This window comes from Kogia breviceps, chromosome 1 (assembly GCF_026419965.1).
Source record: "Kogia breviceps isolate mKogBre1 chromosome 1, mKogBre1 haplotype 1, whole genome shotgun sequence".
Lineage (NCBI taxonomy): Eukaryota > Metazoa > Chordata > Mammalia > Artiodactyla > Physeteridae > Kogia > Kogia breviceps.
The window spans coordinates 182,346,627-182,373,803 of NC_081310.1; the positions used below are offsets into that span (position 1 = coordinate 182,346,627).

The 27,177-nt window shown below is 45.7% G+C and overlaps 2 protein-coding genes across 3 annotated transcripts in view; both read left to right on the plus strand.

The window, feature by feature from the left end:
• The first annotated feature begins 334 nt into the window (after positions 1–334).
• On the plus strand, positions 335–10,806 carry PAQR7 (progestin and adipoQ receptor family member 7). Of its 2 annotated transcripts, XM_059082723.2 has the most exons (3): positions 335–789; positions 4,279–4,374; positions 8,708–10,806. In XM_059082723.2, exon 3 carries the CDS (start codon positions 8,729–8,731, stop codon positions 9,779–9,781), a length of 1,053 nt encoding a protein of 350 aa, XP_058938706.1. In that variant the 5' UTR covers positions 335–789; positions 4,279–4,374; positions 8,708–8,728; the 3' UTR covers positions 9,782–10,806. The 2 variants fall into 2 exon arrangements, with proteins under 2 accessions (XP_058938706.1, XP_066870625.1); XM_067014524.1 differs by lacking the exon at positions 4,279–4,374 and having other exon boundaries at positions 746–789.
• AUNIP (aurora kinase A and ninein interacting protein) overlaps positions 4,293–27,177 on the plus strand; it is a 40,045-nt gene continuing 17,160 nt past the window's right edge. Inside the window, exons 1-2 of the mRNA XM_067014534.1 lie at positions 4,293–4,374; positions 12,043–12,137. Coding sequence (XP_066870635.1) covers positions 12,057–12,137 — 81 coding nt within the window. The 5' untranslated portion in view covers positions 4,293–4,374; positions 12,043–12,056. The remainder of the gene's footprint in view (positions 4,375–12,042; positions 12,138–27,177) is intronic.

Consider the following 27,177-nt stretch of genomic DNA (forward strand, 5'->3'; position numbering starts at 1 on the left):
GTGCCTTGGGCTGGGCATATCAGGCGAAGCTGCCCAAAGAAAGGGATTTCTGTAGGAACTTAAGTTAGGGGAACAGAGGTGGGGTGGAGCTCCCCAGGCAGAGAGATGAAGATGGGGAAGGTCATGTGTGTCCCGACCAGAAGCATCCTAGAGAGGTGGGCTGTGTGGGTTTAAGTGGCTTCAGGGTTGGGCCGCACGCTCTCGCTGGGAAACTCGGGTGCTCCTGCTACAGCTTGCCCCCTCCCCCTCAGGTCAGCCAGTTCCAGACTCCGAAGCTTGTGGCTGAAGGCGGCCGGAAGTGGAAACCGCTCAGCTGGAGCGCCTGCTGAGCAACGACTTCTGCTCTCTGGGCCTCCGAGTTCCCATCAGCACGAAAACCACAGGAACTCCCAAGACTGTCGTCACCGGTGTGGGTGACCACTTTCGCCTCCGCGTGCAACACGTGGACGCCATTGGGTAGAGGCTGCTGGCGCCCGGCCAGGCGGGCGCGGTGGGCGGGCGGCAGCCTACTCCTGGGCCCGGAGCCTCGAGCGAAGGTTCGCTGCCGCCCGCCGCCGCCCCGCCCTCCCCCGGCTCGGGGCAGAGTCTCCGCCTGGCCGCCCCTTTATCTGCCCTCTTGCAGCCGAGATGCAGAGGGCCGCCGGGTCGCTGTCGGGCCTCCTTTTGCAACTCGGTTCGGTCGCAAGTACCGGGCTGGGGGAAAAGTGGGAGGGGCGGGCGGCGGGCAGAGGGGACGCCCCCCGCGGGGCGGAGCGCGGGGAGCTGTGTGCAGCCGAAACTCGGGGCTAGGTGAGTTGGGGGCACGTGGGGAGGGAGTGGGAGGCTGACAGCGGGGATCAGCTGGAGTGGGGCGCCACTGAGGAGGGACTGGAGCAGGAAGGAGGAGCGGAGCTGGAGGGGGAGAGTCTCAGGGAGGAGTGGGAGGAGACTGGAGGAGAGGGGCCATCAGAGGCGGAGGGAAGCGCATCTGTGAGGGAGTGAGCAGAGGGGCGAGCTGGCCTGGGAGGGCCGTGGTGGCTTGGAAGAGAATAGGCACGGAGCACGCTCCTTCCGCTGAAGGAGGAATCTAGTGAGATTCTGGGGGCGAAAAGGGGCGTGAGTCCCTGGAACTGGGTGATGTGAGGGGCTCCCAGTTGGGAAACCGGAAACAGTGGTAAGAGCGCTGCTGGGGCTCAGAGGGGCTCTTGCTCCAAAGCAGCTTAGGTCCCGTGGGAGGGAGAAGCCTCTTTTGGTGTCGGGAGAGCATGAGGTTTCCTCCCACTCAGTGAGGTAAGCACTTGCCTCAAGACTATAGGCTTTGAGGACCTCTAGAGGTTTCCCTGGGGCATGCCACCGGCCCCCCACTCCACTCCGCCCCAAGCCTGGCGGGAGTGAGAGGTCAGGTCAGGCCAAGGCTGGGGAGTTTAAGAGTTAGATGTATTCTCAGGGCCTGGTTGGCTGCTCCTAGGTGGATGTCCCATTAGAGAGGGACCCAGCCTCCCATCATGTGGCTTGTGCCACTGCTGAGCCCCTTAGTGAGAGGCTGCTTTTCCCCAGCCTCAGTTTCCCTGCCAAGAGGTCAGTGGTAAAACTCAGGTCCCTTTTCTGTCCCCCTGGGCTGGAAACTGTAGCTAGCTCACCCAACCTCTCTGGGCCTGCTTTCCTCCACCAGGTGCTTCCTTTTCCTCAGAACAGTTCTCTGAGTCTGAGATCCAAGGAATTCCTTTAAGAGTGATTTATTTCATGCTGATCACACTTTTCAGTACAAATGGAAGCCCAAAGTGCAGTTACAAAAACAAAAGCGTTTTCTGTTTGGTTTTGGAAGACATGGAGGAACTTTTTCTTTAAACACGTTGGGCAGAACTGGGGAATTGGTTTGCATTGAGGGAGGTGACCCAGTTGCTGAGATATCAAGAAGCCAGCCAGGGATGAAAACTTTGCTTGTACAATCTGTGGCCACCCACTGGGTGCCTGGGAGCTGACCACAGCAGATGAAGGGCAAGAGCACTGGTTTTGGAGTAAGATGTGCTCTGCCATCCTGCCTCACTCTGGGGCTGTGAAAACAGCTTAGCCACAGGTTCAGAGTTGCTGAGAGGGAGAGGTGAAATGTGTGTAAAAGTTCTTTGTAAAGAGCAAGCCACTGAAAATTACTAATGTTAGTGCCTAGTCTTATTAATAATATTTCAGGCTCTGCCATATTGTGTCCTCCTTGTCAGGACCCCTCAGGAGGGTTTACCTCTGACAGCCCCATTGTTAACACTGGTCTGGCTTTTTTGTTATTTTTATCTAATGAGGTTAAACTTTGCCTTTCATGGCAAGATAAAGTTGTCTTTAAGGGAGTTGCTGAAACATCAGGGCCCAGAGAAGCAATGATGAATATTTTGCATGCCAGGAAGGAGGCAAAAGAGGAAGTAGAATTATAATCAAATGATACTTAAAAGAGTTAGATGCTATTTAGTTAGGCTATTAAGCTCCAAATGGGCAGGGTATTAATACCCTTAGGGGTTACCCTTAGCTGTTAATTAGCTGGACTATTAGTTCTATGAGGACAGTGTTTTAACTGCTTTCTTCACTGTGGAAGCTTCAGCTCTTGACACACAGTAAGCCTAAAACAAATATTGCTGGAATGTCTCAGGGACTGAAGGGCCCTTTGAAGTCATTGGTGACTTTACTCTGTCCTTTGACATTTGGAGAAACAGGGCCAAGAGCGGAAGGGACTTGTTCAGGGTCACACTGGGATTGAGTGGCTGAGTCAGGACTAGAATCCAACAAAGATAGTGGAGCCCGTGCTGTGCCAGAGCCAACACCTAGCTAGCATCTGTGACTTTGTTTTGCTTGAGGTAGCTTTTATTATCCTCTGATTTCAAATGAAGAAACAGGCCCAGAGAGGTAAAGGGACTTTAGCAAAGTCACACAGCTGGTAAGTTCCAGACCTGAAATCCCATCCTCACATAAAAATGGGGACCTGGGTTCTCTTGAAATATCTGCCCGAGGTGGGTGGTAGATGCCCTCCCTGGGGGGAGCAGCTCTCTCCAGTTCTCCATGGTTACCACCTGGGTGGCTTCTCTCTGGGCTGGATTTTCCTGGGCCCAAGGGCATTTCATTTGTGTGGGTGAGCCCTGTCAGGACAGGGAGACTGTCTGCCTCGTTCACCATGTGCCCCAGCCTTGCAGCCTTGTGCCTGGCATATAGTAAGCACTGAGTAAAATCTGTGGGATGGGTATAACCCAGGGCTCTCCCACTCCAAAGCCTATTCACCACTCCATCCCCACAACTTGGTCTGCTGTTTTGCCCCCAGAGGTATCAGGGGGAGACCAGGAGGAACTAGGGGTGGCAAGCCTTGGTTGAGGAAGGAGGTGAGGAGGTTGACCTTGAGTTTAGAAAAGGGGAATGTGAATTGGGAGGGCTGGGGAGGTAGGAGAGGAGAAGAGGAAGGTGCTGCTCAGATTGACAGAAGAATTCCTACCTGGGCCCTGGAGATCCCAGCTCTGAAGTTCAGCCAACCCAGGAGCCTCCCAAACCTGCAAGACATGCCCCAACCAGGCCACAGGCCTTTTGCATTACCTGCTAGCACAGTCTACCCACTCTACCGTCCTGCTCCGGGATGGGGCTCCTGGGGCTGCTGAGCTTGAGGCCCTTTTCTCTGGGGATTTCACTTCCCAGCCACTTCTCTTGGGTCAGTGGGCAAGTGCAAATCTTCAGAGCCCTGTGAATCCAGAGTGGTTACTCTGAATGGTCTTTGCTGAGAACACTTTAATTATTAAACTCCAACCAAATTCCCCTGGTCCCTGAATGCATTCTTAGAGAAACGTAAAGATTTAAAGAGACAGATAACTTTCTAAGTCCTCCAAACCCAGTGGAACCAGCTATCAAGTGCTAAAAGAGGACTGAGTTTTTTAGAGAACCCCAAGCAAATTTTTCAAGCTGGGAATATTTTACATACTAATACTCAGGCTGGGGATATTTCAAATACTACTATTCTTAATAATAATAATTACTACTACTATTAGTAATTAATATTACTAATAATCATTTATTGAATTCCTAAACAGTGCTAAAACAGTTCTCATAAATTTAACCTTTGTAGCAATCTATGAGGTAGATAATATAATTCTTATGTGGGAGCTGAGGATCAGAGAAGGTGGGTCACTTGTCTTAGGTCACACAGCTAGTATGTTATGGAATCAGGAGTCAAACCTGTTTTGTCCAAATCTGAAGTCCATCTCCCTCACAAGCCTTTATAGTGTCTCTTTTCTCCTTGGTTCCTACCTTCCTTTCATTGTGATTCCCACTGAGTAGAGGACAGAAGCCAGTCAAGTTTGTCTCACATCCGTGAACCAGGCCCTGGACACCTGGTCTCAGCCCAGCTTTGCCCGCCTTGCTGTGTGATCTTGGGTAAGTCACAACATTTCAGCTAGCCCTCGGTTTCCCCAAATGTTTCATGCCAAGGTTAACCACAAGCTTCCTTCTGCAGTGAGGCCTGGCTAGGGATGCAGAGTTTAGCCTGGATTTGACCAATGTGGGAGTGGTGATTGGGAGAGGGGAGAGGGTGGAGGTTGTCTTTAGCCCCACCCTCTGGTGACATCACACCCCCTGGTGACATCACACAAGACCCCTACAGTCCCTGGAAGCCCCACCCCTAGTGACCCTCACCTGTGGAAGTGCCACCCAGTGCTTGGCATCTGGCGAATTTGCCCTGTTCCACAGCAGAAGTCATCAGCCCCTGGGTTCAAGAGAAATCCTTAGGTAACTAGTGCAATTAGGGAGACTTGGAGGGGGGCCATGGAGGTGTACTGGATTGGGGTGAGATGCCTGGAATAGCCAGGTTCTGGCAGCCTGGTGGGCAGACTACTCAAAGGATGCCCTGAGGGTGCCCTCTGAATACTCACCCTCATCCTTCTGGCTCTTGCTAGACTCTTGCCCCTGCTTCTTTCCCCTGCATCCAGGGCCCTTTTCCGTGGAGTCAGGAGATGGGAACTAACTCTGAAAATAGAGCTATTCAAATGGAATGGGGCCACTGGTCTAAAAGGTCTAAAGGAAATAGGGCAACTTGACCTCTGTCATCCCAGTATGCAGCCTCTGGGTTCTGTGCTTAGGGCCCACTGTGTCTGGGGGAGGGGAAGGGCTGCGAGTGAGCTATCACCCACCTGAGGAGGTAGCTGTGAGCTGGGGCTTCATTGGTGCAGAGAGAGTGGGTAGCTGGTAACTGGGTGAGTCTGAGGTCCCTAGATGCAAGTCAGTTGCTAGAAGCCTAAGGAAATAATTTATGGGAAAGGACCTGGTTGCCTGCTTTAGACCAGTGTTTTCCAAAGTAGTTCTTTGGGATGCAGTTAGGTGTGACAAGAAGCGGGGCAGCAGGAGTGGCTGAGAGTATCTGTGCTCTGCAGTTGGGGAGCTGGGTCCGGATCCTGGCTCCATCTCTCTCTCCCTCTCTCTCTCTCTCTCCCTCTCTCTCCCTCTCTCTGTGTATGGCCTTGGCTAAGGAGCTCCCAACCTCTCTGAATTTCACTCAACAACAAAATGGGGATAGTAATACCTACCTCACAGGCTAGTTATGAGAATTAATTGCAACAAGGCTATGAAGAGTGAGCATATAGTAAACACTTACTACATTTCAGCTAGCTTTATAATATAATCATTACTGGGAAAGGAATCCTTGGTCATGTAAGCTTGGCAAATGTAGGTTCAACAAAGTGAAGCAGACTTCTTTGGTGCAGACCTTCTCCGAGCCTTTAATATGCTGTTATGACTTGGGAAGTTCTAAGAGTGGGATGTGGAGCATCGGACTGGACTTAACAGATCACAGGAACTAAGGCACCATCGAATGTCATCATTCCCTGATCTTTGCCCTCACAGTGGAATGGAAACGTGGCTGGATTGGGCAACTCTGGGGAAGGCCTTGCTGTCTCTGGGCTCTTGTTTTCTCAATGTAAAACAAAAGAGCTGCGAGATGCTTTCAGAGGCCTTTTCTGGTCCCCTGAGGTTCTGAGTTGGGAAGACAAAGTTGTAGACAAGGGTAGAGGCCAGACTGTTGAGGCTAAAGCCCTGTCTCTTGGGGAGGAGAAGAAATCCAGTGCTGGCTCCTCAACCAGCAAGTGGGCCAGGGGAGTTCTTATGCTCTGGACAGAAGTGGCCCCACTAATTTGTTCATCAGCAAGGTCTGCTTCCTAAACCTGCCAGGCTGTCTGGGAATAGAAAGTAGTGGTGTAATGACATTTAATTCTTTCCTCCCTACCAGACGAGGAAAGGCCGGAGACCAGAGCTGACTCCAGAATGTAATGCAGGAGGAGCTCAGGGATGCAAATCAGTCTCTGGGGTGTGGAGGAGTGTGGGCTGGGGGCTTGTCTTGATGTCGCCTTTGCATAGCAAGCACATTGCATTTACTTGGACCATGTGCAAATTATTGGGTGGCTTCGGGGTGATCACGGTGCTGCTGGTGGCGGGGAACTTGAGTGCAGATCTTCTTGCCTCTTAGAATGACTAGTGCAAAGGAAGTTGCAATAAATATCTGATGAATGATGGACAGAGTACATCTGGCTGCTGAGTCCAATAAGCTTCTTGGGGGAGAATCTGAGGGAGGGGAATTGTCTGTCTGTCTAGCTAGTTGTCTGGCTAGTTTTTCAACAGATATTTGATTTAATGAATGAAACAGTGAATAATGATAAGCCTGAATTAAGCAATTGGTACCAGGCAAAAGTAATATATAATTATGAAATGATTAATAGTACTTGCCACCTTGTTTTGCAAAGGGCAGTTTAAGGAAGTGGTTAAGATTGCAAACTGAGTTTATATCATGCCTCTGCCACTTCCTAGGCAGGGTACTTAACTTCTCTGTGACTCAGTTTCCTTATCTGAAAAATGGGCATAATGATAATACCTATCTGATAGGGTGCTATGATGCTTAAATGAGTCAAATATGCATAAAGTGCTTAAGACACTGACACATAGCACATGCTGTGTAAGCATTTGCTATGCTTTGTTTTCCTCTCTATAACCTCTATCATATCATGAAGTTCCTGAAGGCAGGGATCAAATTCTTTTCCACTCTCCTGCCCACCCCCACCTTTGGGACCCGGCACAGGACATGAGGCAGAGAAGGGGCTCAGTAAGTGTTTGCTAAATGAATGAATGTGTTTTAACGATTTTTTTTAAACCCCACATTTGTTTATTTATTTTTGACTGTGTTGGGTCTTCATTTCTGTGCAAGGGCTTTCTCTAGTTGTGGCAAGCGGGGGCCACTCTTCATCGCGGTGCACGGGCCTCTTACTATCGCGGCCTCTCTTGTTGCAGAGCACAGGCTCCAGATGCGCAGCCTCAGTAATTGTGGCTCATGGGCCCAGCTGCTCCGCAGCATGTGGGATCTTCCCAGACCAGGGCTCGAACCCGTGTCCCCTGCATTGGCAGGCAGACTCTCAACCACTGCGCCACCAGGGAAGCCCAATGAATGTGTTTTAAATGCTAAATTGTATAACCCATTATAGATCTCCCACAGGGAGAAGTGAGGGGGCATTAAGGAAGTCCCCTGGAGGTGGCAGCTTGTACTGGTTTTAAAGGATTTCAGTAGAGGGAAAGGAAATTGGCACAGGGTCTGACATTTAGGTTAGGTGGGAGCAGGTCATGGGATCTTGAATGCCAGGTGAGGGGTTAGATTGGATTTATTTGCAGTTAGCAATGGTGGAAGGGCTGGATGGGGGTGAGTGAGGGTGTGGCTGAGGGAAAGGGCTGTTTTTATTGGATCAGTTGTTACTAGGGTCTTTTGGGAAAAAAGTGGCTTTTCGAGTTGGGCCTTGAAGGCTATGAAATATTATCAGGATGCTATTAATGTTGTTTTTTCATTCAACAAACATTGAGCACCAGCTACCTGCTAAGCACCAGGGGTTCACAAAATAATAAGACGTGTCACAGAAGAAATGGTTTTTTTTTTTTTTTTTTTTTTTTTTTGCTGTACGCGGGCCTCTTACTGTTGTGACCTCTCCCGTTGCGGAGCACAGGCTCCGGACGCACAGGCTCAGCGGCCATGGCTCACGGGCCCAGCTGCTCTGCGGTATGTGGGCATCGGCAGGCAGATTCTCAACCACTGCGCCACCAGGGAAGCGCAGAAATGGGTTTTGAGGGATGAAGAGGAGTTTGCCAGATGGGCAAGATGAGGTAAATGGCTCAGATGGAGGGAACAGCTTGTGCAGAGCTATAGACATGTGAAACAGCAGGCCCACGGTTTTGATGAGGCTGTGGCTGGATGTGAAGTACATCATGGTTGAGTAATAAGGCTAGGAAAGGTAGTAGGGACCAGATCATGTAGGGTGATGGAGGGTCAATGGCAGACGCTGGCCACTCTGAAGGAGTTAAAGGTAGAGACAGCAGGTCTGTTAGCAAGGTCATTGTCAGGTAAACACTGATGGCAGCATGAACACAGGAGAAAACAGTGAGGGTTGCTGTATGGAGCCTGGACTGGAAAGAAGTGGGATGACATAGTGAGCCTCTTTAACACATGCCTCAAACATTTACTGAACACCTACTATGTGCCAGGCACTGTTCTAGGCACTTGGGATACATCAGGGAGAAGAACAATCATGAGTCAGAGCTGAGCTCTCCCTTAGGACAACTCCCCTCCTCTTAAACTCAGTGTAGGGATAAGGGGGTGGGGAAGAGCACAGCCCCCCATCTGCTGCTCATGGGGCAGGAGGGTGAGGACAGCAGCCCCCTGACCTTGCTTGGGCCTCTCTCTCAGCTCCTCGCCCCGCCCACAGCCATGGCCACCATGGTGGCCCAGAAGCTCAGCCACCTCCTGCCCAGTTTGCGGCAGGTCCACCAGATGCCTCAGCCGTCTGTGCAGCCAGAGCCTGTGTTCATGGTGGACCGAGCCGAGGTGCCACCCCTCTTCTGGAAGCCATACATCTACGTGGGCTACCGGCCGCTGCATCGGACCTGGCGCTTCTACTTCCGCACACTGTTCCAGCAGCACAACGAGGCGGTGAACGTCTGGACCCATCTGCTGGCGGCCCTGGTGCTGCTGCTGCGGCTGGCCATCTTTGTGGGGACCGTGGACTTCCGGGGAGACCTGCATGCCCTGCCCCTCTTCATCATTGTCCTCGCCTCCTTCACCTACCTCTCCCTCAGTGCCTTGGCTCACCTCCTACAGGCCAAGTCCGAGTTCTGGCATTACAGCTTCTTCTTCCTGGACTACGTGGGTGTGGCTGTGTACCAGTTTGGCAGTGCCCTGGCACACTTCTACTACGCCATTGAGCCCGCCTGGCATGCCCAGGTGCAGACCTTTTACCTGCCCATGGCTGCCTTTCTCGCCTGGCTTTCCTGCGCTGGCTCCTGCTACAACAAGTACATCCAGAAGCCCGGCCTGCTGGGCCGCACTTGCCAGGAGGTGCCCTCGGCGCTGGCCTACGCACTGGACATCAGCCCCGTGGTGCACCGCATCCTCGTGTCCCCCAACCCTGCCATGGATGACCCGGCTCTTCTCTACCACAAATGCCAGGTGGTCTTCTTTCTGCTGGCTGCCACTTTCTTCTCTGCCTTCACTCCTGAGCGCTGGTTCCCTGGCAGCTGCCACGTCTTTGGGCAGGGCCACCAGCTCTTCCATGTCTTCTTGGTGCTGTGCACGCTGGCTCAGCTGGAGGCCGTGGCGCTGGACTACAAGGCCCGGCGGCCCATCTATGAACCTCTGCACACCTGCTGGCCCCACAACTTCTCCGGCCTCTTCTTGCTTACTGTAGGCAGCAGCATCCTCACTGCATTCCTTCTGAGCCAGCTGGTACGGCGCAAACTCAATCTCGATCGGAAGACCCAGTGAAGGGGGGTGGCAGCTTTTAGGGAGGGAGGTATAGTGGGGGCCCAAGGGTCCGGGCTTGGCTCCAGATGGGAACAAAGCCTGGTAAAATTAATTGTGTCTGGCCCGCGGTGACTTCTCTGTGCACGCCTCAGCTGCCAAGGGGGCCACTGGCCAGTCCTTGGATTTGAGGATTGGCTGGAGCTGCTGGGGTCCACTTCAGGGCCTGCCCCAGCTCCCTGCCCTGGGAGAGGGAAAGAGAAAGATGTGGGCCACCCTGGTTTGCCTACCCCCATTGCCTCTCACTTAGGGGTGAGGATGGAGGATCAGCTGGGGCCAAGACCCTGGCCTGGGCCTTCCAGATTATCTGGGAGTGGGTGAAGTTGAGATTTAGGTCAGAGTCAGATCTGAGCTGAGAGACAGGGGAAGCATCAGCAACTGCCATCTACCCAGATTTCACTGGTAGATAGGGAAAGGAGAGGCCCCAAATGTGTGCAGAATCTTACCATTCTTGAACCCCAGCCTGAAATTTTGGTGCTGCAGAGAGCCCCCAAAGATAGAAGATTGTGCCAGGTAGAAATGGATCCCATCCAGTGCCCCATACCTCTTCAGTCACTATCCCAGACAGTGAGCCCTGACCTTCCTAGTTCTGGCTTCTATGTCCCACACATCCTGTTCCCAGTGACTTTCCTGGTTCCCTTGTTCATGATTCAGTGTTTATCCATTCAGTGTTTCTTGGGCATCGGCTCAAAGGCAGACCACTGACTGGGCTCCGTGGATCAATGCAGGATGGTAAAGGCTTTAATAACGGAATGAACTGTCAGGGGAAGCACTGAGGAGGGGATAATTAGTGTTGCCTGGGACCCTCAGGGTCTTGGGTTGGGAAGGGTGAATAGGAGTTTACAGATGGAGAAGAGGAAGGTCATTCCAGGTAGAGGGGAAAACCTGTCCAAAGGCCAAGAGGTATGGAAGAAGGAGTTCACTGCGGCTGGAGTTAGGAGTGGTCTGGACTCTGATGTCCTGGATGCAATAAAGTGACTGTGATAAGAGCTGCCTCTTTGCTTTTTGTCTCCTATCCTAGAGAGGGAGCCCTGGTGCCCCTTGAACCTGCTCACTGTGTTGAAGGAGGTTTTCAGGGGGAGGCTGGGAGTGGACATAGGGAGGAGGGGACAGATCCTGTCTTATCTTTGCCTGGGGGTGGGTGGGGTTGGGGTCTTATTCACTATATATGTGAACTTTTTTTTTTGGTAGGAAAGGTGTGCCAGTTTTATTACTAAATAAGTTTTAGAAGTTAAAAGAATGTGTTTAAAAATATATAATTTGACAAAGATTTCACTTTTTGATTTTTCAATCAAGGAGGATCTTATATGTTATCTTTTACGATATTGTTATATGTTAATGTTTACAGTATTGCCTTTTCCACAGTACATAAACAATGTATGGTAATATATGTACAGTGAAGGAAAATTAGGAAGTACAGGTAAGAAAAGCAAAAAAACCCTGAATGAATAAGAAATATCACTCCACCGCTAAAATATCTTGTTATACATATAGTACATTTATGGAGATTGTGGTTATGGTTGCCAGCATTTTTGCATCTCTGAGGGGCTCTCAGAATTTACAAAGTACTTTCATAAACCTTATTTGATCCTCTTTAAAATCCAAGGCCACACAGTAAGCGAGAAAAGCAATACTGAAAGCTAATTCATGACTGCAAATTTTTAGTTTTCATTCTACTTAACGTTTTCTAAATCCTCTCCCATGAGGTTTCATAGTTATACTTAGCTTTTTGTTTCTTGTTTTGAATTACAAAAGTAATCCATTTAAGGTAGCGTTGAGGACCCCAGCTTTGCAGTTGGCAGACCAGAGCCTCCTCTCCTCTTCCTTTTGAGATGTTCATGAGGATTCAGCAATAAGACAAGGAAAACCCTGAGCCCTGATAGTTATCAGTAAGAAAGTGCAACTAACTCAGCAAAAAGAAAATGTGCATTCCTTGTGCAATGTGGCGAATGCGTTCACACAGTACAGTTCTGGAATACAACTTTTGAATGAGAAAACCAACAAGAACGTGACCTTGGAAACATTAAGGGGTCAGGCTGGCAGGGTTTACGGAAGGGGCGGGGCTTGGGCCGGGGCGGAGCTGACGCTGGGGGCGGTGCCTGAGCTGGGGCGGCCGCGGCGTAGCTCCGCTCCCAGCGTTGGCGCGAGATTCGAACGTCGGCGGAGACAGTTACGGCAGCTCCCTGAGGCTGCCAGACCGGCACTCCGTTATCCCGTTGTGTTAGTCTCCGCAGCGGCCATGAGGCGCAGAGGACCGGAGGAGGAGGAGGCCTGCGGCGTGTGGCTGGACGCGGCGGCGCTGAAGAGGCGGAAAGCGCAGGTAGGGCGTTGAGGCGAGAGAGGGTGTTGGGGGAGGGGTTAGAGGCCCGGTGGCGTGAGAAGGGAGGAGTTTGGGAGGACTTGAATGTGATGTGGGGATAGAGTCGGGGACCGAGAACCAATAGCTTTGGCGGTTCAGGGGAGAGAGGGGCTGGAGTCTGAAGAAGGTTGAAAAACGGGGTTTGGGAAGGGTGGAGAGAAAATGGGGGCGGAAGGCAGGCAGGCTGGCGGGGGTGTGGGGTGAGGTGTGTGTGGAGAGACTCGGGCAGCGAGGTTTCGAGGTGAGGGAAGAGGGTGGAGAGAAAATTTGCTCCGAGGAGCGTAATGCAGCAGACCCCTTAACTCGGAGTCCCTTCAAGACGGTAGCAGAGGCTGAAATACGGAGGGATGGGTGCATATGCAAACTTCGGAAGTTCTCGCCCCGAGGTCCGTTTCTTCCCTACTTGTCAGGTTGCCGGCCATCTACCTGCCCAGAACATGTAACTTTAGGGGAAAAAGTAGAAGAGACGGGGAGGGGAGCTGGCCTAATATTTATTAAGCATCCGCTGGGTGCCACATACTGTATTAAGTATTTAATATGTGTTATATGTGTCATCACCCTTATGGAAATGAGGAAACTGAGGTGAGGTAATGAACCCGGGTTCACCCAACTAGGAGAATTGGAAAGCCCACCCAGGTTTGGCACATATGCAAGATTCTCTGTTAGTCATTACAAAGAAAAGTATGGGATAATAATAGTTAATGTTTATTGAGCATTTTAAGCTGGACACTGTGCTGAGAATTTGTTGAGTTATCTTATTTGGTGCAATTCTATGTAGTAGAAAAACAGTGATACCCATTTTACACATGAAAAACAGGCTCAAAGCAGACAGTAACGGTAGAGCTCTTGCTCTTAAGTTGCTTACAGTCATGTGGGGAAGAAAAGATGTACAGATAATAGCAATATGTAATTTATTCATTACTTTCTATGTGTCAGTCACTTTGCCGGGACGTTACATGCCTTATCAGTGGCAGGTACTCAGAATTCAATGAAGTAGGTAGGTACTGTCATTATCTCTGTTTTATATTTCTCACATATATTTTGGTCTTTGTCTTTGGTTCTTGGCTCACAGCTCCTAAAACCCTTGGAATTTCCTGTGTCATGAGTGATAATGGTGTCTTATATTTAATGAGGTGACTTTTGGAAAGCCCTTAGGTAACCTAAGGATGGACTGGTTGCCAGGAAAGCCATCCATGTGGTTAGAGGGTTGGAACTTTCACTCCCTCCATTCCCCTACCTCTAAGGAGAGAAGGGCTGGAGATTGAATTCAGTTGCCAATGGCCATTGCTTAAATCAATCATGTCTGTGTAATAAAGCTTCCATTAAAAACCCAAATGGACAGGGTTCAGAGAGTTTCCTGGTTGGTGAACATGTGCAGGGAGAGTGGCGCGCCTGGAGAGGGCATGGAAGCTCCGTACCCCTTCCCACATACCTTGCCCTATGCGTCTCTTCTGTCTGGCTGTTCCTGAGTTATATCCTTTCATAATAAACTGGTGATCTAGCAAGTTAAATGTTTCTGTGGATTCTGTGAGCCACTGTAGCAGTTGAACCCAAGGAGGGGGTTGTGGGGACCTCTGATCTATAACCAGCTGCTCAGAAGTATAGTTAATAAGCTGGACTTGGGATTGGCATCCTGAGTAGAAAGGGGTTGTTGGAACCCCTAATCTATAGCCAATTGGTCAGAATCACAGGTAATAGATAGATAGATAAATAAATATATGGATGTATTTCCCCCACAAGTGAGATTGTATCAGACAGTTTGTTCTGCTACTCACCTTTCACTAAATATATGATGGAGCACTTTCCATGTGAGACATACGGGTTTTAGTATGGGTTTTTTTTTTTTTTTTTTTTTTTTTTGCGGTACGCGGGCCTCTCACTGTTGTGGCCTCTCCCGTTGTGCAGCACAGGCTCCGGATGCGCAGGCTCAGCGGCCATGGCTCACGGGCCCAGCCGCTCTGCGGCATGTGGGATCTTCCCGGACCGGGGCACAAACCCGCGTCCCCTGCATCGGCAGGCGGACTCTCAACCACTGCGCCACCAGGGAAGCCCTAGTATGGGTTTTTAAAAAGACCATTTTGGGACGTCCCTGGTGGTCCAGTGGCTAAGGCTCAGTGCTCCCAATGCAGAGGGCCTGGGTTCAATCCCTGGTCAAAGAACTAGATCCCATGTGCCGCAACTAAGAGTTCACAGGCCGCAACTAAAGATCCCACATGCTGCAACTAAAAAAAAAAAAAGATCCCGCATGCCACAACTAAAGATCCTGCATGCCACAACGAAGATCCCGCGTGCTGCAAGTAAGACTCAGTGCAGCCAAATAGATAAATATTTTAAAAAGAAAGACCATTTTAATTTACATGATTTTCAAATGTGGTGTTTTAACTTTGTTGCCTCTACATTAAAATATTGGAGAAAATTTTTTAACAAAGGTTTTCCTGTACATTAAAGAGGTAAAAAGATTTAACATTTGATTTGTATATTTGCTGTCTCTTAAGTGTACTATATTTAAAATGTCATTATAACTTAGAAAATAATTTCTGTTTCTTCTTCATCTATGATGCAGTTTAGTTCCCTACCCTTGAGATATGTAGCAGAGAAGGAGAAGTGGACATAACTAAGAGGGAGACAGAAATGCAAAGATATCAGAAATCTTGGCCGAGTCATCAGTGGTTTGTCCACCAGCCTTGGAGGAACACTGAATGCCACTCTGACATTCTGCAACTTTATTAACTTTCAGTCCATCAGCAAATGCTATGGACTGTGCCTTGAAATGTATTTAGAATGTCATCCTTTCCTACTGTTTCTACTGCTGCCACCTGAGCCAGAGTGACCCTTTGCTCATTGTTAAGTTTAAAACCATCTAGTGGTTTCTTACCTTCTAGTAAAAACCAAAATCTTTTTAATGCCCATAAGACACCATCTGGTTTTTTGTGCCCTCTTATACCTTTTAGACCTCATCTACTCTTCGCTCTGCCTCTGCTCCAACCATACTGGCCTTCTTACTGTCTTTCAAGGCAAGTACATGTGTGCTTGGGACTTTTATATACTTGTGGCAGAAGTGCACATGGATTAGAGAGCCACATTGCTCTGCTCCTTCATTTGTTCAAACGTCAACTTAACTGAGTTTTTTCTTAACCATCCTTTCCCTTATCCTCTACTCCCCATACTTCTAACTACCTTAATCTTGCTTTGTTTTTCTCCATAGCACTTTTAACCATCAGACGTATTATATGCTGCATATTTACTTTTTCATTTATTGTCTTTCTTCCCCTACTAGAATGAAAGTTCCATTAGGCAGTCCTTCAGAAACTTTCTGGCATGTAATAGGTACTCAGTAAATATTTATTGAATGAGCAAATGAGTGAATGAGTGAATCTATCTGGTGGGCTTGGCTTTCAGAAATGCAAATGACATGGAGCAGTGGGTGGCAGCTGGAAGGACTTTGAAGGGAATGCTAGTGAAAGCTTGAAGAGCTTTTAAGGAACTGTTTCTAAGTCTGATGACCTTTGAGGAGGCTGTGGGTGAGGGTTTAAAGGAAAGTGAGAAAAATCTTGGAAACTGGTTACATGTTGACAAAGTTTAGCAACACTGTTGGCTATAGTAAAGTGGAAGGTAGAAAATGTACCTAATGAACTGGATCATGTAGCTAAGGAGATTTCCAGGCAGAGTGTTAAAGGTGCTAGCTGGGTTTTTTTTTTGGCTGGTTATAGCAGAAAGCTAGAGAGAGAGAAGCTGGAGGAACGTCTGTTAAAAAGAAGCATAACCTAGCTGGTTTTTGAAAATTCCCAGCCTCTCCAGGCAGCACACAGTGGGATTTATTTATTTATTTATTTACTTACTTACTTATATTAAACTAAAAAAAATTGAAGTATAGTTGCTGTACAATATTATATAAGTTAAAGGTGTACAATATAGTGATTCACAGTTTTTAAAGGTTATACTTCATTTATAGTTATAAAATACTGGCTGTGTTCCCTTTGTTGTACAGTATATCCTTGTAGCTTATTTTATTTTATTTATTTTTTAATAGGTCTTTATTGGAGTATAATTGCTTCACAGTACTGTGTTAGTTTTTGTTGTACACCAAAGTGAATCAGCCATATGCATACATATATCCCCATATCTCCTCCCTCTTGAGCCTCCCTTCCACCCTCCCTACCCCACCCCTCCAGGTCATCGCAAAGCACGGAGCTGATCTCCCTGTGCTATGCAGCTGCTTCCCATTAGCTAACTGTTTTACATTCAGTATGTCGATGCTACTCTCACTATGCCCCAACTTCCCCCTCCCACCCCATGTCCTCAGGTCCATTTTCTATGTCTACATCTTTATTCCTGCCCTGCAATTAGGTTCATCAGTACCATTTTTTTCTTTTTTTTTTAAGATTCCATATATATGTGTAAGAATACGGTATTTGTTTTTCTCTTTCTGACTTACTTCACTCTGTATGACAGACTCTAGGTCCATCCACCTCACTACAAATTAACTCAATTTCGTTTCTTTTTATGGCTGAGTAATATTTCATTATATATATGTGCCACATCTTCTTTATCCATTCATCTGTCAATAGACACTTAGGTTGGTGCCATGTCCTGGCTGTTGTAAGTAGTGCTGCAGTGAACATTGTGGTACATGTCTCTCTTTTTAAAATTTATTTTTGGCTGCATTGGGTCTTTGTTGCTGCGTGTGAGCTTTCTCTAGTTGCAGTGAGCGGGGGCTACTCTTTATTGTGATGTGTGGGCTTCTCATTGCGGTGGCTTCTCTTTGTTGTGGAGCACAAGCTTTAGGCATGCAGGCTTCAGTAGCTGTGGCATGTGGGCTCAGTAGTTGTGGCTCACGGGCTCTAGAGCACAGGCTCAGTAGTTGTGGCACACTGATTTAGTTGCTCCACGACATGTGGGATCTTCCTGGACCAGGGCTCGAACCCGTGTCCCCTGCATTGGCAGGCGGATTCTTAACCACTGCGCCATCAGAGAAGCTCACATGTCTCTTTCTGAATTATGGTTTTCTCAGGGTATATGCCCAGTAGTGGGATTGCTGGGTCATATGGTAGTTCTATTTTTAGTGTTTTAAGGAACCTCCATACTGTTTTCCATAGTGGTTATATCAATTTACATTCCCACCAACAGTGCAGGAGAGTTCCCTTTTCTCCACACCCTTTCCAGCATTTACTGTTTCTAGATTTTTTGATAATAGCCATCATGACTGGCTTGAGGTGATACCTCATTGTAGTTTTGATTTGCATTTCTCTAATAATTAGTGATGTTGAGCATCTTTCATGTGCCTCTCGGCCATCTGTATGTCTTCCTTGGTGGAATGTCTATTTAGGTCTTCGGCTCATTTTTTTTTTTTTTTTTTTTTTTTTTTTTCGGTACGTGGGCCTCTCACTGTTGTGGCCTCTCCCGTTGCGGAGCACAGGCTCCTGACGCGCAGGCTCAGCGGCCATGGCTCGTGGGCCCAGCTGCTCCGCAGCATGTGGGATCTTCCCGGACCGGGGCACGAACCCGTGTCCCCTGCATCGGCAGGCGGACTTTCAACCACTGCGCCACCAGGGAAGCCCCGGCCCATTTTTTAATTGGATTGTTTGTTTTTTTGATATTGAGCTCCATGAGCTGTTTGTATATTTTGGAAATTAATCCTTTGTCCATTGTTTCATTTGCAAATATTTTCTCCCATTCTGAGAGTTGTCTTTTTGTCTTGTTTATGGTTTCCTTTGCTGTGCAAAAGCTTTTAAGTTTGATTAAGTCCCATTTGTTTATTTTTGTTTTTATTTCCGTTACTCTAGGATGTGGGTCAAAAAAGATCTTGCCATGGTTTATGTCAAAGAGTGTTTTTCCTATGTTTTCCTCTAAGAGTTTTAGGGTGTCTGGTCTTACATTTAGGTCTGTAATCCATTTGGAGTTTATTTTTGTGTATGGTGTTAGATGGTGTTCTAATATCATTCTTTTACATGTAGCTGTCCAGTTTTCCCAGCACCACTTATTGAAGAGGCTGTCCTTTCTCCATTGTATGTTCTTGCCTCCTTTGTCATAAATTAGGTGACCATATGTGTGTGGGTTTATCTCTGGGTATTCTATCCTGTACGATTGATCTATATTTCTGTTTTTGTGCCAGTATCGTACTGTCTTGATTACTGTAACTTTGTGGTATAGTTTGAAGTCGGGGAGCCTGATTCCTCCAACTCTGTTTTTCTTTCTCAAGATTGTTTTGGCTACTTGGGGTCTTTTATGTTTTCAAACGAATTGTAAAATTTTTTGTTCTAATTCTGTGAAGAATGCCATTGGTAGTGATTGCTTTGGGTACCATAGTCATTTTCACAATATTGATTCTTCCAATCCAAGAACATGGTATATTTCTCCATCTGTTTACATCATCTTTGATTTCTTTCATCATTGTTTTATAGTTTTCTGAGTACAAGTCTTTTGCCTCCTGAGGCAGGTTTATTCCTAGGTATTTTATTCTTTTTGTTGTGATGGTAAATGGGATTGTTTCCTTAATTTCTCTTTCTGATTTTTCGTTGTTGGTGTATAGGAATGCTGGAGATTTCTGTGCATTAATTTTGTATCCTGCAGCCTTACCAAATTCATTGGTTAGTTCTAGTAGTTTTCTGGTGGCATATTTAGGATTTTCTGTGTATACAGTGATGCAAACAGTGACAGTTTTACTTCTTCTTTTCCAATTTTTATTCCTTTCATTTCTTTTTCTTCTCTGATTGCCATAGCTAGGACTTCCAAAACTATGTTGAATAAGAGTGGCGAGAGTAGACATCCTTGTCTTGTTACTGATCTTAGTGGAGATGCTTTCAGTTTGTCACCATTGAGTATGATGCTAGCTGTAGGTTTGTCATATATGACCTTTATTATGTTGAGGTAGGTTCCCTCTGTGCCCATTTTCTGGAGAGTTTTTATCATAAATTGTGTTGAATTTTGTCAAAAGCTTTTTCTGCATCTATTGGGAGGATCATATGGTTTTTATTCAATTTGTTAATGTGGTGTATCGCATTGATTGATTTGTGTATATTGAAGAATCCTTGCACACCTGGGATAAATCCCACTTGATCATGGTGTATGATCCTTTTAATGTGTTGTTGGATTTCTTTTGCTAGTATTTTGTTCAGGATTTTTGCATCTTTGTTCATCAGTGATATTGGTGTATAATTTTATTTTTTTGTGATATCTTTTTCTGGTTTTGGTATCAGGGTGATGGTGGCTTTGTAGAATGATTTTGGGAGTGTTTCTCCCTCTGCAATTTTTGGAAGAGTTTGAGAAGGACTGGTGTTTGCTTTTCTCTAAATGTTTGATAGAATTCTCCTGTGAAGCCATCTGGTCCTGGACTTTCGTTTGTTGGAAGATTTTTAATTACAGTTTCAATTTCATTACTTGTGATAGGTCTGCTTATATTTTCTAATTCTTCCTGGTTCAGTCTCAGAAAATTGTACCTTTCCAAGAATTTGTCCGTTTCTTCGTGGTTGTCCATTTTATTGGCATATAGTTGTTTGTAATAGTCTCTTATAATCCTTTGTATTTCTGCAGTGTCAGTTGTGGTTTCTCCTTTTTCATTTCAAATTTTATTGATTTGCATCTTCTCCCTTTCTTTCTTGATGAGTCTGGCTAAGGGTTTATCATTTTCGTTTATCTTCTCAAGGAACCAGCTTTTAGTTTTATTGATCTTTGCTATTGTTTTCTTTGTTTCCATTTCATTTATTTCTGCTCTGATTTTTATGATTTCTTTCCTTCTACTGTCTGAGTTTTCTTTGTTTTTCTTCCTCTAGCTGTTTTAAGTATAGGGTTAGATTGTTTATTTGAGATTTTTCTTGTTTCTTGAGGTGAGATTGAATTGCTATAAACTTCCCTCTTAGAACTGCTTTTGCTGCATCCCATAGGTTTTGGGTTGTCATGTTTTCGTTGTCATTTGTTTCTTTGTATTTTTAAATTTCTTCTTTGATTTTTTCAGTGATCTCTTTGTTATTTAGTAGTGCATTGTTTAGCCTCCATGTATTTGTGTTTTTTACAGTTTTTTTTCTGTAATTGATTTCCAGTCTCATAGCATTGTGGTCAGAATAGATGCTTGATATGATTTCAATTTTCTTAAATTTACCGAGGCTTGATTTGTGACCCAAGATGTGATCTATCCTGGAGAATGTTCCGTGTGCACTTGAGAAGAAAGTGTATTCTGCCACTTTGGGGTGGAATGTTCTATAAATATCAATTAAATCTATCTGGTCCATTGTGTCATTTAAAGCTTGTGTTTCCTTATTTATTTTCTGTTTGGATGATCTGTCCATTGGTGTAAATGGCGTGTTAAAATCCCCTACTATTATTGTGTTACTGTTGATTTCTCCTTTCATGGTTGTTAGCATTTGCCTTATGTATTGAGGTGCTCCTATGTTGGGTCCATAAACATTTATAATTGTTATATCTTCTTCTTGGATTGATCCTTTGATCATTATGTAGTGTCCTTTTGTGTCTCTTGTAATAGTCTTTATTTTATAGTCTATTTTATTGGATATGAGTATTGCTACTCCAGCTTTCTTTTGATTTCCATTTGCATGGAATATCTTTTTCCATCCCTTCACCTTCAGTCTGTATGTGTCCCTAGGTCTGAAGTGGGTCTCTTGTAGACAGCATATATATGGGTCTTGTTTTTGTATCCATTCAGCCAGTCTGTGTCTTTTGGTTGGGGCATTTAATCCATTTACATTCAAGGTTATTATTGATATGTATGTTCCTATTACCGTTTTCTTAATTGTTTTGGGTTTTTGTGGGTCATTTTCTTTGCTTCTGTTTCCCACCTAGAGAAGTTTCTTTAGCGTTTGTTGTAAAGCTGGTTTGGTGGTGCTGAATTCTCTTAGCTTTTGCTTGTCTGAAAAACTTTTGACTTCTCCATCGAATCTGAATGAGATCCTTGCTGGGTAGAGTAATCTTGGTTGTAGGTTTTTCTCTTTCATCACTTTCAGTATATCCTGCCACTCCCTTCTGGCCTGCAGAGTTCCTGCTGAAAATTCAGCTGATAACTTATGGGGATTTCTTTATATGTTATTTTTTTCCCCTTGCTGCTTTTAATATTTTTTCTTTGAATTTAATTTTTTTTAGTTTGATTAATATGTGTCTTGGTGTGTTTTTCCTCGGGTTTATCCTGTTTATCACTCTCTGTGATTCCTGGACTTGGTGACCATTTCCTTTCCCATTAGGGAAGTTTTTGACTATAATCTCTTCAAATATTTTCTCATACCCTTTCTTTTTCTATTTTCTTCTGGACCCCTGTAATTCAAATGTTGGTGCGTTTAGCGTTATCCCAGAGGTCTCTGAGATTGTCTTCAATTCTTTTCATTCTTTTTTCTTTATTCTGCTCCTTGGCAGTTATTTCCACCATTTTGTCTTCCAGCTCACTTATTTGTTCTTCTGCCTCAGTTATTCTGTTATTGATTCCTTCTAGTGTATTTTTCATTTCAGTTATTGTGTTGTTTATCTCTGTTTGTTTGTTCTTTAGTTCTTCTAGATCTTTGTTAAACATTTCTTGTATTTTCTCAGTTCATGCCTCCATTCTATTTCTGAGATTCTGGATCATCTCTACTATGATTACTCTGCATTCTTTTTCAGGTAGATTGCCTATTTCCTCTTCATTTATTTGGTCTTGTAGGTTTTTACCTTGCTTCTTCATCTGTGACATAATTTTTTGCTGTCTCTCTCTTTTTTTAATGAATGGGAATATGTTCCTGTCTTACTGGTTGTTTGGCCTGAGGCTTCCAACACTGGAGTTTGTAGGCTGTCGGGTAGAGCTGGGTCTTGGTGCTGAGATGAGGACCTCTGTGAGACCTCACTCTGATGAATAATCCCTGGAGTCTGAGGTTCTCTCTTAGTCCAATGGTTCCGACATGGAACTCCCACTGCAGGAGCTTCAACCTGACCTCTGGCTTGTGAACCAAGATCCCGCAAACTGCGTGGGGTGGCAAAAAAATTTAAAAAAAAAAAGAGAGAACAATAACAAAGTTAAAAATAAAATTAGAGGGCTTCCCTGGTGGCGCAGTGGTTGAGAGTCTGCCTGCTGATGCAGGGGACATGGGTTTGTGCCCTGGTCCAGGAAGATCCCACATGCCGTGGAGTGGCTGGGCCCGTGAGCCATGGCCGCTGAGCCTGCGCGTCTGGAGCCTGTGCTCCACAACGGGAAAGGCCACAACAGTGAGAGGCCCGTGTACCACAAAAAAAAAAAAAAAAAAAAAAGAGGAGGAGGGAAAAGAGAAAAAAACAAACGAAAAAGAAAGCCCGGGAAAAGGCCTTGGCTGTGGAGGGTGGGACCTAAGCAAGGGTGAGGTTTGGGTGGTGGGCGGGGCCTATGCTTAGGACTCACAGGGCTGGAAAAGGCGCCGGGGGCTGTGGGGAGTGGGCTTAGGCTCAAGGAACAGAAGGGGCACAGGTGTCCCCCCCATACCTGGTCTCAGAGGGCAGGGGACCTCACCTGGGAGCCCAGCAGGCTTCCTGGGCTTGAGTGGGTGGGGCAAACGGTCTCCTCTCCTCTCCTGCTCCTCCTGCTCCTGCTCTTCCTGTCTTGGAGGGCCCCTCCTGCCTGCCTCTCCTGTTCTCCCTTGGCCTTCTTCCTATGCCCCCTGGACCCACGTGGCCTGGAGAGGGCTTTGGAGGGCAGGGGACCAGCCTGGGAGCTCAGCGGGCTCCTGGGCCCGAGTGGGCAGGGCAAACGCCCTCCGCTTCTTTGTCACTCCTCCCGGAGGGCCCCTCCTGCCTACCTCTCCTGATCTCCCTGGACTCAGGGGCGCCATTCCTGTCTGGCCTCCACTTCTTCTCCTCCATCTGTCCCCCCAAGTCCTTCTGGTTCACTTGGGGGTTCCTCCCGTCTCATTGGGTGTCAGGGTTTCCCACCAATGGCTGGCAGCCACCCTAGTTGTGGGGAGACGCTAACTCAGTGTCTTCCCACACCTCCATCTTCACTCCGCCTTCTGTAGTTTATTTTATATCTAATAGTTTGTACCTCTTAAGCCCCTACCCCTGTATTACCCATCCTCCCCCGCCATTGGTAACCACTAGTTATCTGAGTCCGCTTCTTTTTTGTTACATTCACTAGTTTGTTGTATTTTTTAAATTCCACATATAAGTGATTTCATACAGTATTTGTCTTTCTCTGTCTGACTTGTTTCACTTAGCATAATGCCCTCCAAGTTGTTGCTGCATATGGCAAAATTTCATTCTTTTTAATGGCTGAGTAGTATTCCACAGCATGTATGTATGTATGTATGTATGTATGTATGTATACATACATTGCACATATCATGTCTTCTTTATCCATTCATCTGTCAATGGAATGGTGGGCTTTTTTTTTTTGCAGGAAGTTTTAAAATTACTAGTTCAGTCTCTATCTATTCAGGTAGAGACTTGAAAAGATACTCAACATTTTTAGTCATTAGGGAAATGCAAATCAAAAGCAGAATGAGATACCACTTCACACATGCTAGGTTGGCTGTAATCAAAAAGACTGATAATATCAAGTGTTGACAAGCATGTGGACAAATTGGAACTCTCATAAATTGCTGGTGCACATAAAATGGTTTAAGCAGTTTGGAAAATAGTTTGGCAATTCCTCAAAATGTTAAACATAGTTACCATATGACCCAGCAGTTTTACTCCTAGGTATATACCCAGCAGACATGAAAACATATGTCCATACAGAAACTTGTACATGAATGTTCACAGCAGCATTTCTCATAATAGCTAAAGAGTAGAAACAACCCAATTGTCCATTAATTGATGAATGGATAGATAAAATGGTGTATCTATACAATGGAATATTATTTGTCAGTAAAAGGGGAATGACGTACCTACACATGCTAAAACATGGATGAACCTCCAAAATGTGCTCAGTGAAAGAAGCCAGTCACAAAAGACCAATATTGTATGATATATGAAAGGTCCAGAATTGGTAAATCCTTAAGAGACAGAAAGTAAGTCAGTGGTTTCTTGGGGCTGGGGTAGGATGAGAATGGGGAATGACTGCTAATGGATACAGGGTTTCTTTTGGGGGTAATGAAAAATATTCTAAAATTAGATTGTGGTGATGTTTACATAACTCTGTGAATATACTAAAAAACACTTAACTGTATACTTAAATGGGTGAATCTTATGGTAACTGGATTATATCTCAGTAAAGCTGTTAAAATAGAAAGGCTTTGTGGAAGGTGGCATTTGAGGCAGACCTTAAAGCAGGGGTTAGATATTGTTGGAAAGCAGTAGAGGTGAAGTAGGTAGTCTAGGGACATTATGAATAGTGGCATAGTGGCAGGAAATATAAGAGATGTTTGTGAAACAGCAGGTGAAAGTTAGAGAGTCCCCAGGACCACCCTCACTTCTGACACCCAACTCCATGTTTGCGGGTATAGGTATTACCAAATCATGTTCGTTTGCCCAGTGCACAGCAAGCCAAACACTGAGACACCAAGGTTTGCAGCAGAGAAAATGTTTATTCAGGAGGCAGCCAAGCTAGGAGGCTGGGAGAACAAATCTCATGTCCACCTCCCCGAAGATAGGGTTTAGGGATATTTATGGGATAAAGAGTCAGGGTAGTTCGAGGGGAAAGGTGATTGGAGGTAAGAGAAGTGAGGTAATCAGTGGTCTGTGCAGGTGTAGTCAAGCTTCATGGCTCTTCATAGGATGCATGTTCAGAAAATTGTTGCATGTTCTGAGGGTGGAGTTTTTGGCCCTCTGGCATCAAAAGGTCATCCATTGGACACTCACACAGGCCCAGTTGAATGGTCGGTGGTTTCAGCTGGTCTGAACTGGGCAAGAACTAGCTCCAAGTACCTGAAAAACAACGTAAGCAACTGTTACTGTAGTGATTCATACGTCAGAGGTGTTATCTGTAAGGAAGCTAGTGGGAATTTATATCTATCTTTTTATCTATTTATCTATCTTGTCTACTGACTGTTAGCTATATGGGGTTTTAAATGAACTAAAAGCAAGGGATTAAAAGCAGGAGAGGCAGGTTAGGTTTGGCAGGCCTAATCAGGTTAGCCCTCTGTTTCATGGGGGAGGAAAAATAATATTCCATCTGCCCTCCTAGGTTCTTGGCTGAGACACCCCTGTAATAAAAGACAAATTAATGGGAGAAAAACAAGTTTAATAACATATGTCTCCTTTATACTGGGAGATACCCAGGAAAACTGAGTAACTACCATAAATGGCCCAAGCCATCACTTTAAATAACATCTCCAAATAAAGACAAAAGATGTTGGGGGGTTGGGGAAGGCCAGTTATGGGAGGTTATTAGGAAAAGCACAGTAAACAAGGGTAAGGTTGTTATACAGATTTAAGCCTTTGCCTTCTCTGTTGATAAGAGTTTCTAGAGATGTAGAGTCATCCTTCTCTTCCAGGTATAGAGAGGAGGACACCCTTACAAATGGAGATTTCCCTTATAAATGTAAATTTCTTTTACAAAAGGGTAACTTCTTGGTTTTCAGAGCTTCTCCTTTGTATGCTGTTTCTTAAAAATAATCAGCCTAGGACTTCCCTGGTGGCGCAGTGGTTAAGAATCCACCTGCCAATGCAGGGGACACGGGTTCGAGCCCTGGTCCAGGAAGATCCCACAGGCTGCGGAGCAAATAAGCCTGTGGGCCACAACTGTTGAGCCTGTGCTTTAGAGCCCACAAGCCACAACTGCTGAGCCCATGAGCCACAACTAATGAAGTCTGTGCATCTAGGGCCTGTGCTTTGCAACAAGAGAAGCCACTGCAGTGAGGAGCCCGCGCACCGCAATGAAGAGTGGCCCCCGCTTGCCACAACTAGAGAAAGCCCACGCACAACAACAAAGACCCAACGTAGCCAAAAATAAATAAATAAATAAATAAATAAATCAGCCTAAAATAATCCTTATGCCAAACAGACATACTTTAGGGTGGGAAATTTTGCTCCCCTTCAGGGGTCCCCAAACCATTGACAGGTTTGATAATTTACTTAGAAGGACTCACAGAACTCACTGAAAGCTGTTATGGTTACAGTTTTTTAAATTGTTATTTTTAATTGAGGTGTAGTTGATTTACAATATTATGTTAGTTTCAGGTGTACAGCAGTGATTCAGAATTTTTATAGATTATACTATATTTATAGTTATTTTAAAATATTTGCTATATTCCCTGTACTGTACAATATACCCTTGTAGCTTATTTTATACATAGTAGTTTGTATTTCTTAATCCTTTACCCCTATCTTGCCACTCCCTCCTTCTCTCTCCCCGCTGGTAACCACTAGTTTGTTCTCTTTATCTGTGAGTCTGTTTTGTTGTTGTTGTTGTTGTTATATTCACTAGTTTGTTTTACTTTTTAGATTCCACATGTAAGTGATAGAAAACAGTATTTGTCTTTCTCTCTCTTACTTATTTCACTAAGCGTAATACCCTCCAGGTCCATTTCCTGTTGCAGATGGCAAAATTTCATTCTTTTTTATGGCTGAGTAGTATTCCAGTGTGTGTGTGTGTGCGCGCGCGTGCGCACACGCGTGCATGCACGCGCGCGAGCGCGTGTATTTTGGCTGTGCCACGTGGCTTGTGGGATCTTAGTTCCCCAACCAGGGATTGAACCTGGGGCCATGGCAGTGAAAGCGCTGAGTCATAACAACTGGATCGTCAGGGAACTACCCCATTGTATGTATATGTATTTGTGTATGTGTATATATATATATATACACCCCACATCTTCTTTATCCATTCCTCTGTTGATGGACAGTTAGGTTGCTTCCATATCTTGGCAGTTGTAAATAATGCTACTCTGAACATTTGGGTGCATGTATGTTTTTGAATTAGCGTTTTCATCTTTTCCAGATATATACCCAGGATTGGGATTGCTGGATCATATGGTAGCTCTAGTTTTAGTTTTCTTAAGGAGCCTTCATACTTTTTTCCATTGTGGCTGCATCAATTTATATTTGCTCCAGCAGTGTACAGGGGTTTCCTTTTCTCCACATCCTTGCCAACATTTGTTATTTGTGGTCTTTTTTGTTTTTTTAA